Genomic DNA, 14,066 nt, shown 5'->3' with positions numbered 1-14,066 from the left:
ATGAGTTAAAAACAAAAACAAAAACAAAACAAAACTGGGGGAGACCCAGTAATTGGAGTTCTACTTAGACCCTGCTTCCACTACAGGGAGAGCAAAAGGGACTATTTTGAAATATACCAAGACATTTTATACTTCTTTAAGAGATCATCCTTCAGGAGAAACTAATTACCTTGATCTTAACCAGCTGGAGTACTATCAGAGCTTAACTGATCCAGGGTAACAGAAATAACCAACTCTAGATGGCTAACCTTCCTGGTCAAAGAGAGAAAATGACCATTTCCTGCCCATTCTTTGCCCAGCCCACTCCTTGTCCTACAAGGAAGGGGAACACTGAAGAGCACATGTAAAACTCACAGTATAGAGGCACAGACTCACTGAAAAACTGAGACAGAATCATAGGATTAGAGAATGCTTCCCTTCCCCCAATACCACACCACCACATTACTAAGGCCTATTTACAGCCATTCTTCCACTGCTAAATCATGTAGAGGTATGAAGAAAAAAATATAAGGCACACCAAAAGGCCAAAAAACAAACAAACAAACAAAGTGCAAAATGAGGTGACAGGGCAACCATTAGAACCAGACATAGTAGAGATATTAGAATTATCAGGACTGGAATTTAAAACAATTATGATGGGTTGGCTAAAATCTCTAATTGATGGAGTAGACAAGATGCAGGCAGAGAGATGGAAATCCTAAGAAAGAATCAAAAAGAAATGTTGGAGATCAAAAACACTGGGATGCTAGAGAAGAAATGAAGTGCCTTTGCTAGACTTATTAGTAGAGTGGTCACAGCTAAGGAAAGTATTCCTGGCCTTCAGCACTTCTCAATAGAAACCTCCAAAATTGCAAAGTAGAGAAAAAGTATAATAATAATAAAACAAACACAAACAAACAAACAAAAACCCAGAATATCCAAGAACACTGGGATAGCTACAATAGGTAAAAATATACACAAAATGGGAATACTGGGAAAAGAAAGAGAAAAAGGAAAAGAAAGAAATATTTAAAACAATAATGACTGAGAATTTCCCCCAAAAGACACCAAACAATAGATCCAGGAAAGTTAGAGAAACCAAGCAGAATAAATACCAAAAACAATATACTTAGGCACATCACTTTCAAACTATTGAAAAACAAAGGTAAATAAAAAAAAAATTGAAAGAAGACAGAGATGGGTATAAAAGCTTTTTTATAGAGAAACAAAGAATTGAATCTCACATAGAAAAAAAATATACAAACAAGAAGAGAGTAGAGAGAAATAAAGTGTTGGAAAGAAGAAAAAGAACGCTTCAGTGTGAAATTCTGTTTCCTGTAAAAATTATCCTTCAAAAATGAAGGGGAAAAAAAAAACATTTTTTAGACAAACAAAAGTTGAAGGAATTTGTTACCAGTAGTTTTGCCTCATAGGAAATCCTTAAAAAAAAAGAACAATGAAAATGATATAGATCAGACATAGATATACACAAAAAAAAGCACTGGAGAATGAATAAATGAAAGTGAAGGAGAAACTTTTATTTTATTCTTAGTTGATCTCACAGGTAAGAATTTGTTCAAAATAACCACAATGTATTAAATTATATGTATATATATTTATATATTTTATATATGTGTATACATAAATGAAATAAATGACATCAATGATGCAAGGAACCAGAAGGAGAAATTAGAATTATTTTGTTATCAAAATGTATATGTATTATCAGTAAAGTAAAGTGAAAATGAACTTGGATTAGTTATAAACATGTATCACATACTCTAGGACAACAATTTGAAAAAGTAGAAAAAGTGCAACCAAAATATAAGCTGAGAAAGGAATAAATATGGAACCATATCAAATCTCAACTGAAACCATAAAGGACAAGAAAAGATAAGAAGACAAGTATAGGAAAAAAGCAAGAACAACAAATAGAAAGCTAACAAATACTGTAGATATGAGTCCAACTATCTTAACAATTTCTTTGAACATAAACAGTGTGAATGCACCAATTAAAAGATAGATTATAAAAATGGATCAAATACAAACCCAACGATATGTTGTTTACAAGAAAACCACTTTAAATATAAAGACAAATAGTTTTATATACCACATCTTCTTGATCCATTCATCTGTTGATGGTATATATACACAATGGAATACTATGCAGCCATCAAAAGAAATGAAATCTTGCCATTTGCGACGATGTGGATGGAACTAGAGCGTATCATGCTTAGTGAAATAAGTCAATCGGAGAAAGACAACTATCATATGATCTCCCTGATATGAGGACATGGAGAAGCAACATGGGGGGGTAGGAGATAGGAGAAGAATAAATGAAACAAGATGGGATTGGGAGGGAGACAAACCATAAATGACTCTTAATCTCACAAAACAAACTGGGGGTTGCTGCGCGGAGGTGGGATTGGGGGAGGGGGAGCGGGCTATGGACATTGGGGAGGGGAAGCGAACCATAAGAGACTATGGACTCTGAAAAACAACCTGAGGGTTTTGAAGGGTCAGGGGTGGGAGGTTGGGGCAACCTGAGGGTTTTGAAGGGTCAGGGGTGGGAGGTTGGGGGAACAGGTGGTGGGTAATGGAGAGGGCACGTTTTGCATGGAGCACTGGGTGTTGTGCAAAAAGAATGAATACTGTTACGCTGAAAAAATAAATAAAATGAGAAAAAAAAAAAAAAAAAAAAAAAAAAAAGACAAATAGTTTTAAAGGAAATGGATGGAGAAAGATGTACCGTGCTAACACTAATCAAAAGAAAGGGGAAGTAGCTATACTAATTTCAAATAGAGCAAACTTTATTTACTTTTAAAGATTTTATTTATTTATTTGAGAGAAAGACAGATGATGTCCTCTCAGCAGGACCCTCCCTCAATCCCAGGACCTTAGGTTCATGACTTGAACCAAAGGCATATGCTTGACTGACTCACCAAGATGCCCTTCAAATAGAGCAAGCTTTAAAGAAAGAAATGTTATCACAAAAAATGAAAGATGTTATGTAATAAAAAAGGAGTCAAAGTTCCAAAAACACTTAATAACTTCTAAAGTATCTGTGCCTAACAACAATATTGAAATATATGAAGCAAAAATTTAACACATAAAACTGCAAGGAGGAGGCAATGAATCTATTATTACAGTGGAGACTTTAACTCTCCTCTAGCAAAAACGGACAGACCCCAGAATGCAGAATATGAGTAAAGATATAGTGAAACTCAACAATACCATCAATCAACTGAATATAGTGGAAATTTACAGATCACTTCATCCAGTGGCAGCAGACAACACTTTATTCTCAAGCTCATAAGGAAATTCATCAAGATAGGTTACATTTTGACGGACCCCCACCCTGGGTCTTAAAATAAAAGGGGAGGCATGGGGAGGCCTTGGCCGAGCCCGCCGGCTAGTTTGAGAAGTCAGACTAGCTGTTGGTGAATGTGGACGTTCTGGGCTTAAGTCCACTCCCCGCCCCAAGTTCTCCGTGTGTGTTTTGGGGGACCAGCAGCACTGTGATGAGGCCAAGGCAGTGGATATTCCCCACATGGACATTGAGGCGCTGAAGAAACTCAACAAGAATAAGAAGTTAGTCAAGAAGCTGGCCAAGAAGTATGACGCCTTTTTGGCTTCAGAATCTCTGATCAAGCAGATCCCACGAATACTGGGCCCAGGCCTGAATAAGGCTGGCAAGTTTCCTTCCTTGCTGACCCACAATGAGAACATGGTGGCCAAAGTGGATGAAGTGAAGTCCACCATCAAATTCCAGATGAAGAAGGTGCTGTGTCTAGCAGTGGCTGTTGGCCACGTGAAGATGACAGATGATGAGCTTGTGTACAACATCCACTTAGCAGTCAATTTCCTGGTGTCCTTGCTCAAGAAGAACTGGCAGAACGTCCGGGCCTTGTACATCAAGAGCACCATGGGCAAGCCCCAGCACCTGTACTAAGGCACAGTTCAATAAATCCTAGTGCTACCGTTAAAAAAAAAAAAAAAAAAAAAAAAAAGATAGGTTACATTTTGGGCCATAAAATATGCCTTGACAAATTTTTCATTTATATTTATGTTTATTTATGAATTAACACATTTGCCAAGAAAATATCATTTTGTAGAAAAGCTTGTTTATTTTTCATTTGTGCTGTAAGAAAAATATTTTGCATATATCTGAGGTCTACCTTAATACGTCATCATTTTTATAACTTGTTTTACTTATTCTGCTATTTTGTGAACCTATCAAGGCCACTAAAAACTCCCATAATTTTATGTAAACTCTGTGAAATGAATGGATTTCAGGAAAATAGCATAAATCTAATTAATATAAGGGATATGTAAGAATCTATATTTTAAAATGATTGAAATAGTAATAAATATTTTAAGTATATTATACATAAGGAAATTTAGTTCTTAAATTAGGCAAGGTAGGCACTAATATATAATTTGACTTTTAGGATTTTGGATAAAATCTCAAATTCAAATATATTAAGTCATAAATGATGCATTATCTCAAAAATACATGATTGTTACCTGTCAATATATATAGTAATTTTATTTTCACTATCATATCAAATAAAAATACATTTGAAAGTATATTTAAATTACTCTTCCAAAATGAAACTTTTTTTTCTATCTTTTTTTTTGAAAGTCCATAAATTTATTGAAACTAATTTTTATGTTAAATTGCATATGGTAAATGCATTTTAAGTGGGTTAAATCTTAAATTTATCAAAAAGTTTCAAAGGAATAACTTTTTGGAAACTTTTTGTATTAACACGTAAATCTATTATTGGGAATTACAAAAACTCCATGTGAAACTTTCTAATTTTAATACTCTGTAACTCATTTTACAAGAAAACTTTTATGAATAGGATTACACTTTAAGGTTACATTTAGAGTATTTTGTTTTTTAATCTACCATTTTTTGATGTTTTAATGATGTTAATAAGCATTCTTTTATTTCCATTCAAAGAGCTCCCTTTAACATTTCTTCTTGTAAGGCAGGTCTGGTGATTATGAGCTCTTCCAGCTTTTGTTTGTTTGGGAAATTATTTATCCCACCTTTCTTTCTTCTTCTTCTTCTTTTTTTTTTTTAATTAACATACAATGTATTTTTAGCCCCAGGGCTACAGGTCTGTGAATCGCCAGGTTTACACACTTCACAGCACTCACCATGGCATATACCCTCCCCAATGTCCATAACCCCACCACTCTCTCCCTGCCCACCTCCCCCCACCAACAACCCTCAACCCTCAGTTTGTTTTCTGAGATTGAGTCTCTTATGGTCAATGGTTTGTTTGTAGAGCTGGTTTGGTGTTTACAGATTCGTTTAGTTTTTGTTTATCCTGGAAGCTTTTTATCTCTCCTTTTATTTTCAATGATAGCCTAGGTGGATATAATATTCTTGGCTGCATGTTTTTTCTCGTTTAGTGCTCTGAATATATCATGCCAGTTCTTTCTGGCCTGCCAGGTCTCTGTGGATAAGTCTGCTGCCAATCTAATATTTTTACCATTGTATGTTACAGACTTCTTTTTCCAGGCTGCATTCAGGATTTTCTCTTTGTCACTAAGACTTATAAATTTTACTATTAGATGACGGGGTGTGGACCTATTCTTATTGATTTTGAGGGGGTCTCTCTGTGCTTCCTGGATTTTGATGCTTGTTCCCTTTGTCATATTAGGGAAATTCTCTACAATAATTCTCTCCAATATAACTTCTGCTCCCCTCTCTCTTTCTTTTTCTTCTGGAATCCCAATTTTTCTAATGTTGTTTCATCTTATGGTATCACTTATCTCTCGAATTCTCCCCTTGTGGTCCAGTAGTTGTTTGTCTCTCTTTTGCTCAGTTTCTTTATTCTCTGTCATTTGGTCTTCCATATCACTAAATTCTTTCTTCTGCCTCATTTATCCTAGCAGTAAGAGCCTCCATTTTTTTATTGTACCTCATTAATAGCTTTTTTGATTTCAACTTGGTTAGATTATAGTTTTTTATTTCTCCAGAAATGGCTTTTATATCTCCAGAGAGGGTTTCTCTAATATCTTCCATGCCTTTTTTGAGCCCAGCTAGCACCTTGAGAATCGTCATTCTGAACTTTAGATCTGACATATTACCAATGTCCGTATTGATTAGTTACCTGACCTTCAGTACTGCCTCTAGTTCTTTTTTTTTTTTTTTTGTGGTGAGTTTTTCCACCTCGTCATTTTATCCAGATAAGAATATATGAAGGAGCAAATAAAATACTAAAAGGGTGGCAAACAACCCAGTAAAATTTGCTTTAACCAAATCAGAAGAGACCCCAAATTGTGGGGGGAAGACAGGGAGTAAAAAGAAGTTCAGAAAAAAAAATTAAAAAAAGAAAAAAAAAGAAAATATATAGAAAAGAAAAAATATATATATATGTATATATATATATATATATATATATATATATATATATATACACACACATTAGACTGGCGACTAGAAGAGTGTCACCCACTTAATTCTGGGAGTATTTTGGCCTCTTAGAAGAGACTACCTCCCAAAATTTTAAAGAATGAAAAACATATATAAGGGTAAACATGATGAAAGGATGGAATATGACTCTAAAGATGAAAATGAATTTTTTTTTCTAAAAAAATTAGTTCATAAGATAAGTTGGTTGGGGGAATAAAGAAAAAGAAAGTGGAGAGAATTTGCTCAGGCTGGAGATTAGAACAAAGCCCTGTGCTAGATTTAGGATATATTTTGATCTATTAGAAGAAGTTGTAGCCCACATTTTTTTAGAAGAAAAACCCTATGTGTAAAAAAAAAAAAAAAAAAAGTTAAAATCAATGAAGGATAAAATATGAGTATAATAATGAAGGTTCAAAAAAGAATTTTTTTGAAAGGTATTGTTAAGATAAACTAGTAAAACATTAAAAGAGGAAAGGGTAAAAATCTAAAAAATAGCAGAAGAAAAAAAATATTAAAAAAATTTAATTAACTCTGCAAGAGCAAAGAATCATGGGGAGAAGCATGAATTCCATGCTTTGCTTTCTCCTCCTCTAGAATTCCGCTGTTCTCCTTGGTAAGTGAACTTGGTTGTGGCTGTATTTCTTGCTGATCTTCTTGGGGAAGGGCCTGTTGTAGTGAATCTCAAGTGTCTTTGCCCAAGGCAGAATTATACCACCCTTACCAGAGCCCAGGCTAAGTAATCTGCTCAGGTTTGCTCTCAGGAGCTTTTGTTCCCTGAATGCTTTCTGTAGATTTCAGGAGGACAGGAATGAAAATGGCGGCCTCCCAATCTCAATCCCAGAGGAGCCGAGAGCTCAAGGCCCCACTTCTCAGTGCACCCTCAGAGAAAAGTGCTCAATCACTCCTGTCTCCCTGGCCTCTGGCTGTGCTCTGAGCTCACCCAGCCTGTGACCAAGCGTCTCTGTCTCTGGTACACAGTCCCACCTGGAGTCTCCAAACCCTGCAGATCCCTGCGCTCTTCCAGAGCTTTCTCCCTGGATCTTGTGGGGCCACCACTCACAGAGCAGTGGCCTTTGCCAGAGGTCACAATTTAAGGTAACCCTGAGTTGAGAGCTCACTCCTCAGCTCTGTCTCTATAGCCAGCTTCCCTGCTTCTGTGACCCTCCAGGACCTGAGACTGTGCTGTCCCCACATGGGCTTCACCCCAGTTTAGTCTCTGAAGTGATGTCCCTCAGTGGAGCAGACTTTTAAAAGTTCTGATTTTGTGCTCCATTGTTCTGCTGCTTGCAGAGAGCTGGCCCCAACCCCTGTGGTCTATCTTCCCGCCGCTTTGGAATCACTTCTCCACAGGTCCTACTTTTCAGAAAGTGGTCAATTTTCTGTTTCTAGAATTTCTGCTCTTCTTCTCTTCAATCTCCGGTTGGATTTGTAGGTGTTTGGAATCGTTTGATAAGATATCTAGCTGATCTCCTGCTACCTGATGTCATCTCAGCCTACTACTTCTCTGCCATCCTGACACTTCCATTCTACCCCCAATCTACTATTTTTTGGTGACCATTTAGAAGCCTACTTTCTTTTTTCTTACATTTAGCAAGTTAATATTTAATGTGCTATGTAACAATATTGTCAATTGTTATCCTTTTCTAGTTTGTCTTTACATTTTTTTTAAATGAATTTTCATTCAGAAGTTTGTTTGTTTGTCTTTTCCTTTTTACATTTACCCATTTCTCCCACACTTCTGCCTCTGGTAACCATCAATCTATTCTCTAGATCTATGAACTTGTTTTTTAGTTGTTCATTTGTTTATTTTGTTTGAAGGTTGAACATATAAAAGAGATCACATTGTATTTGTTTTTCTCTGACTTAGCCTAATGCCCTCAATGTCCATCTTTTTTTTTTTTTTTTTTTTGCCATGACAAGATTTCATTCCTTTTTTATGGCTGAATGATATTCTATTGTATGTGTATGCCACACTTTCTTTATCCATTCATCAATCCATGGACAGTTCAGTTGTTTTCACATTTTGGTTATCATAAATAGTGTTGCAATAAACATGAGGGTGCATAATATCTTTTTGATTTAAATATGCATATAAATTCTCAAAAGTGGAATTGCTGGATCAGATAGGTACCCAAAAGTGAAATTGCTACATTATAATGGTAGTTCTATTGCTATTTTTTTGAGGAACATCCATAGTGGCTACACAAATTTACATTCTCATCAAGAGCTCACAAGTTTTCCCTTTTCTCCACATCCTCATCTATCTATCTATATAAAATATATATTATATTATATAATTATATATTATATAATACTATATTATTGCTTATCTTTTGATAATAGCCATTCTAACAGGTGCAAAGTTATAGCTCATTTGATTTTGATTTATATTTCCCTGATGAATAATGATGTTGAACATCTGTTCATGTACCAGTTGAGCATCTGCAGGTCTTCTTGAAAATATCATCTCCCATTCAGTAGGTTACCTGTTCATTTTGTGGATGGTTTCCTTTGATGTGCAGAAGCTTTTTAGTTTGAGGTAGATTCATTTGATTATTTTTTTGTTTTTGTTGCTTTTGTAGTTGGTGTCAGGATGAAAAAAAAATCATTACCTAGACTTAGGTCAAGTATCTTACCACTTATATTTTCTTCTAGGCATTTTTTGGCTTCAGGTTTGACATTCAAGTCTTAACTCATTTTGTATTGATTTTTAAGTGTGGTGTAGGATAGTGATCGAGCTTCATTCTTTTGCGGGTGGTTATCCAGTTTCCCCAATGTCATTTATGGAAGAGACTGTTGTGTTTTATTTTGTTTTTTTTCCTATTATATAGTCTTGGCTCCTTTGTCATATATTAATTAACTATATACACATGGTTTATTTCTGATCTCTCTCCTGTTCTATTGATCTATGTGTCTGTTCTTTATGCCAATAGCACACTGCTTTCATGACTATGGCTTTGTAATATAGTTTGAAAACAAGGAGCATGATGCCTCCAGTGTTGTTCTTTCTCAAGATTGCTTTGGCTATTTGGCATCTTTGGAGTTCCAAACAAATTTTAGGATAATTTGTTCAACTTCTATGGATGGTTAATGTTATTGTAATTTTGATAAAGAGTACATTGAATTTGTAGATTGCTTTGGCTTGTATGGATGTTTTAATACTTGAAAGCAATGAAGATGTTTGTCAGTAGGTAAATGGATATACATACTGTGATATACCTAATGCGATATTGTTCAGTGCATGCTAAAAAGAAATGAGCTACCAAGTCATGAAAGGAAGTGAAGTAAACTTGAATGCATGTTACTAAGAAGCCAATCTGAATAAACAAAATCCTGTATGATTCCAGCTAAGTGACATCTGGAAAACTCAAAACTATGGAGACAGTAAAATGATCAGTGTTTTCCAGGGCTTAGAGGAGAGGGAGAAAACACAAAACATTTTTAGAACAGTGAAAATACTCTGCACTATATTATAATGATGGAGACATGCCATTATACAAATGTATAAGCCTTTTGAATGGAATTTGAATGGAATATACAATACCAAGAATGAACCCAAAAGTAAACTGTGTATTTGGGATGATTATGATGTGTCATTGTAGGTTCAGCAATTTCAACAAATGTATCACACTAGTAGGGGATGTTAACAATGAGGAGGCTATCCATGTGTGGGGGCAGGAGGTAAATGGCAAATATACCTACTGTTCAGTATTTTGGTAGACCTAAAACAGCTCTAAAAAAGAATAGTGTTAAACCTTAATAACTTACATGAAGAAATATGAAGATAGCAGACACAAGCCAAAATAACTATGCTTATTATTTTCAATAATAAACAAGAGCATACCAAGAGTTTAAGATTTAAAAAAAAATGGGTAGAGGAAATTATAAAATGGGTAGAAGAAATTATATGTCCTACAATGTACTGGAATTACAAAACTAATTTTAAAAAACTTTTTTGTCACTGAATCAAAAAGCTCTACAAATCTGAAACAGGATTAACACAAATAAAGTGCACCCAGAAATATCATATGATAATTGCTGAAAATAAAACACTATATGAAAGGAGGGGGAGTGGAGTCTCTGGAGAAAAATTTTGAAGGAACATCAATAAAGTGACAGCTGGTATCTCAAAAGAAAGAATGGAAACCAGAGCCCTATAGAATTATATTCCTTATGCTTCAAGAAAATAACTTTCCAGATAAAATGAAGCCTAAATAAAGACACTTTCAGCCAAACAAAATAGAGAAAATTCACCAGCAGCAGACCTCCTCCAAATATAATGGAAAAGAACAGTCTTCACTCAGAAGGAAACATAACCTGAAAGGGAGTTTGAAGGAAAAGAACAAATATGAGAAACAGAAAATTTTATATAGTGGCAAATTTAATAAAATATTTACCAATAAAACAGTAATTAAAATATTTGTGGAGTTTACAACATGGAGATAAATAAAATGCATCACAACAATCACATGTAATTTAAAAAGAGAATGCATAATATTAAAGTGTTTCTAAGGTTCCTCATTATCCAGGAATTTTTTTTAATTATGTTATATCCAGGGTGCGTGGCTCGGTGGGTTAAACTTCTGCCTTCGGCTCAGGTCATGATCCCAGGGTCCTGGGATTGAGCCCCGCATTGGGCTCTCTGCTCAGCAGGGAGCCTGCTTCCCTCTCTCTCTCTCTGCCTACTTGTGATCTCTTTCTGTCAAATAAATAAATAAAATCTTTAAAAAATAAAATAATAAAATAAAATAAATAAATAAAATTATTTTACATTCAAATTAATAAATATTGCATGATGTAATTCCTAGGGGATCCATTAAATGCAAAGTGAAAGCTTACATGAGTAAAAACAGATAAGGAGAAACAATAGTCAAAACATAAGATAATTTTAAAAAGATAAAGATCATGTGTAGAAAATAAATAGTAAAATTATACACTCAATCTTAAATTATATTGGTAATAATATTAAAAGTGACACAACTAAACAAACCAGAACATGCTAATTCCAAGAGCTTTTCCTTCTAAAGAAAAAGTTTCATTTAATCCAAAGATGAATGAGGAAGCATAAACAAAAATATATTTAAAAACACTGGTTATATATAATTTTAAGGCCAAGCCAAACTTGAGAAGAGTGTAAAAGAATTTCAGAGACTTTGGCAGTGTTGTTATTGTGTACATATGTGCACACGCACACGTACACATAAATACTATATGAAAAAATAGAGTAAACTCATGGACAACCACATGGGAGATAGGGAAACACTGAATACCAAAGAAGAAAAGCCACAAATCAAAGAGTGAGAGTCTATACAAGGAAAAGTGGGCTTAAGCATCAGATAATATCATTAGTTTAAAAGTAACCATTATAACATAAGTAGAAACATTCTAATACCAAAATACCTTTAGCAAGCAGTGAAAAATTTAGGCTCTATAGTAAAAGCATACATGCTAAATATACAGTATTTTTAACATACAACTGAATAAGAGAGCTAATGGCAAACATAAATTCCATCAATAAATGTAAATTGGCTTAACTCATTATTCAGAAGAAGAAAAACACAACTCTACATTCTATATAAAAATACACTAAAAGCAAGGTATTACGAATGGATTAAAAATCAAAGAATGAGCAAAATATATCAGACAATTTAAACAAAACTTACACAAGTATAAATTTTAAATCTGACAAGGTGAGCTAATTTTAAAAAAAGTAGAATATTTTATAATTACCACAATTCTCAGCAAAGATAAAAATTATTGGCAGTTGTACACTAAAAAATCAGTAGCCATCCTCAGAAAGCAGAGGCTACAGGACATGCAAGTAGAAAGATATAGAAACTGCCCAGAAACTCCTGCAGCATTGAGAGACCTTTCCCTAAACTGTTTGGAGTACAGCCAACTGCCAAATCCCAATTCTTAGCTCTCTCTAAAAATTTTCTTGGCCAGAGGGAGTTGGGTCTTTCAAGAACAAACCCCCTTTCTGGTGTCAGTCTACATCCAGAGATCAATCAATATAAAAGTATAAGTGCTTGCCCCCATCAGTGTAACATGGAACAATTCTGAAGGGCCATTTCAGCTTCACTGTCTAGGTTTGCTAGCTGAGCCTTTGTGGATACTGCATGACATCCCAACTACTTCCTCTGGCCCAATCTGGCTTTTTCCATTTCTATCTATAATTACTGATGTTAAGGCCACTTCTTAGTAAGCCTCCTGCACACTATTTTTTCTCAAATCAAATGGAACCAATATTAAGTAAAGATGAAATTCATCTAAAAGCAATCAATAGGAGGTTCACATTGATCTATCCAATTATGCATACTAATAGTATAAAGTACAGCTACTTTTTATGTGCCTGTGGAACATTATTCTATTTAAAATTCAAAAGAAATAAAATAAATGTATAAGTATTGTAATCAAAAATTAAAACTAGGGGTGCCTGGGTGGCTCAGTGGGTTAAGCCTCTGCCTTCAGCTCAGGTCATGATCTAAGGGTCCTGGGATAGAGCTCCATATCAGACTCTCTGCTCAGCGGGGAGTCTGCTTCCCCCTCTCTCTCTGCCTGCCTCTCTGCCTACTTGTGATCTTTCTGTCAAATAAATAAATAAAAATTTAAAAAAAATTAAAACTAATGAAAACTGAATTACAGAAAAGGCAACAGCCAAAGGAAGAACTTGAACAAAATATCATCTGTTGATATTACAGACAAAACCTTAACATGACTACTATATAAAATACTCTGAAAAATGGAAACAAAAGAGCAAGTTGGGCAAAAAAATTATAAGTAAATGTGAATAGGAGGAAAAAAATAGGAAAATATCCCCTATTTACATGAAATTACATTTTAATATAATAATAACCACAACACATAAAACTTCATAGTAATAGCATTTCTCTTTTATCAGATTTATAAAATCAGAAAGCCTGACAACATACTCTGTTGGCTAGGTTGTAGAAAATAGAAATTTTTATATTTTGGAGGATTTCAAAATGTTATAACTTCTACTGAGTGGAGTTTGATTCACTTCTACAAATATAAAACAGCATCATGCACAGGAATATTGTTATACTGTTATTTATTATAGCAAAGTTTTGAAACAATCCACAACTTTAACACCACAACAGGTAACTAGTTGAATAAACTATGATATGGGCATACAGGGAAGGATGAATTAGTAGATGATAATTATTATTAAAAGAAATAAAATGTTCATTTTGGGTTTATTTCTAGGACATATTGTTAGGGGAGGGCAGGAAGAATGAGTATAAGAGATATAAATGAAAGTAATATTTCTCTGAATATGCCATATTTTAAAAGTTCGTTAGTGAACCATGTCAGTGTTTTGCATAGTAAAAAAATTAAGATTCAATTTTCAAGAAAAAATCAAGCCTAAAATTAAAATAAGAGAAAAAACAAACAGAACTATGTATCAATTAGTTAACAAAGCTCCAAAGAGACAGTAAGTGTTTTGTAATAAATCTGAATACAGTAGTCTGGCTGCACAGGCTTTGTGATACATATTCCAAGGACAAAAGTTTTTGACAAGAAATCTTGAGCTACAATAGTAGTATTATAACTTTAAAATTTTTTGAGAATATAATAGGATAGCACAAATAAATATGTTAATATTTCTAGTAAAAGAAATGTTCCATATTAA

The 14,066-nt window shown here is 34.2% G+C and overlaps 1 protein-coding gene across 1 annotated transcript in view; it reads left to right on the top strand.

The window, feature by feature from the left end:
* The window catches only part of LOC123952586 (60S ribosomal protein L10a-like), a 54,836-nt gene extending 50,889 nt beyond the window's left edge, over positions 1-3,947 (top strand). Inside the window, exon 3 of the mRNA XM_046021847.1 lies at positions 3,405-3,947. Coding sequence (XP_045877803.1) covers positions 3,405-3,931 — 527 coding nt within the window. The 3' untranslated portion in view covers positions 3,932-3,947. The remainder of the gene's footprint in view (positions 1-3,404) is intronic.
* Positions 3,948-14,066: the final 10,119 nt, after the last annotated feature.

This window comes from Meles meles, chromosome 11 (assembly GCF_922984935.1).
Source record: "Meles meles chromosome 11, mMelMel3.1 paternal haplotype, whole genome shotgun sequence".
In the NCBI taxonomy this organism is placed as follows: domain Eukaryota; kingdom Metazoa; phylum Chordata; class Mammalia; order Carnivora; family Mustelidae; genus Meles; species Meles meles.
The sequence above is the reverse complement of the archived record's forward strand: the minus strand, read 5'-3'. Positions and strand labels throughout refer to the sequence as shown.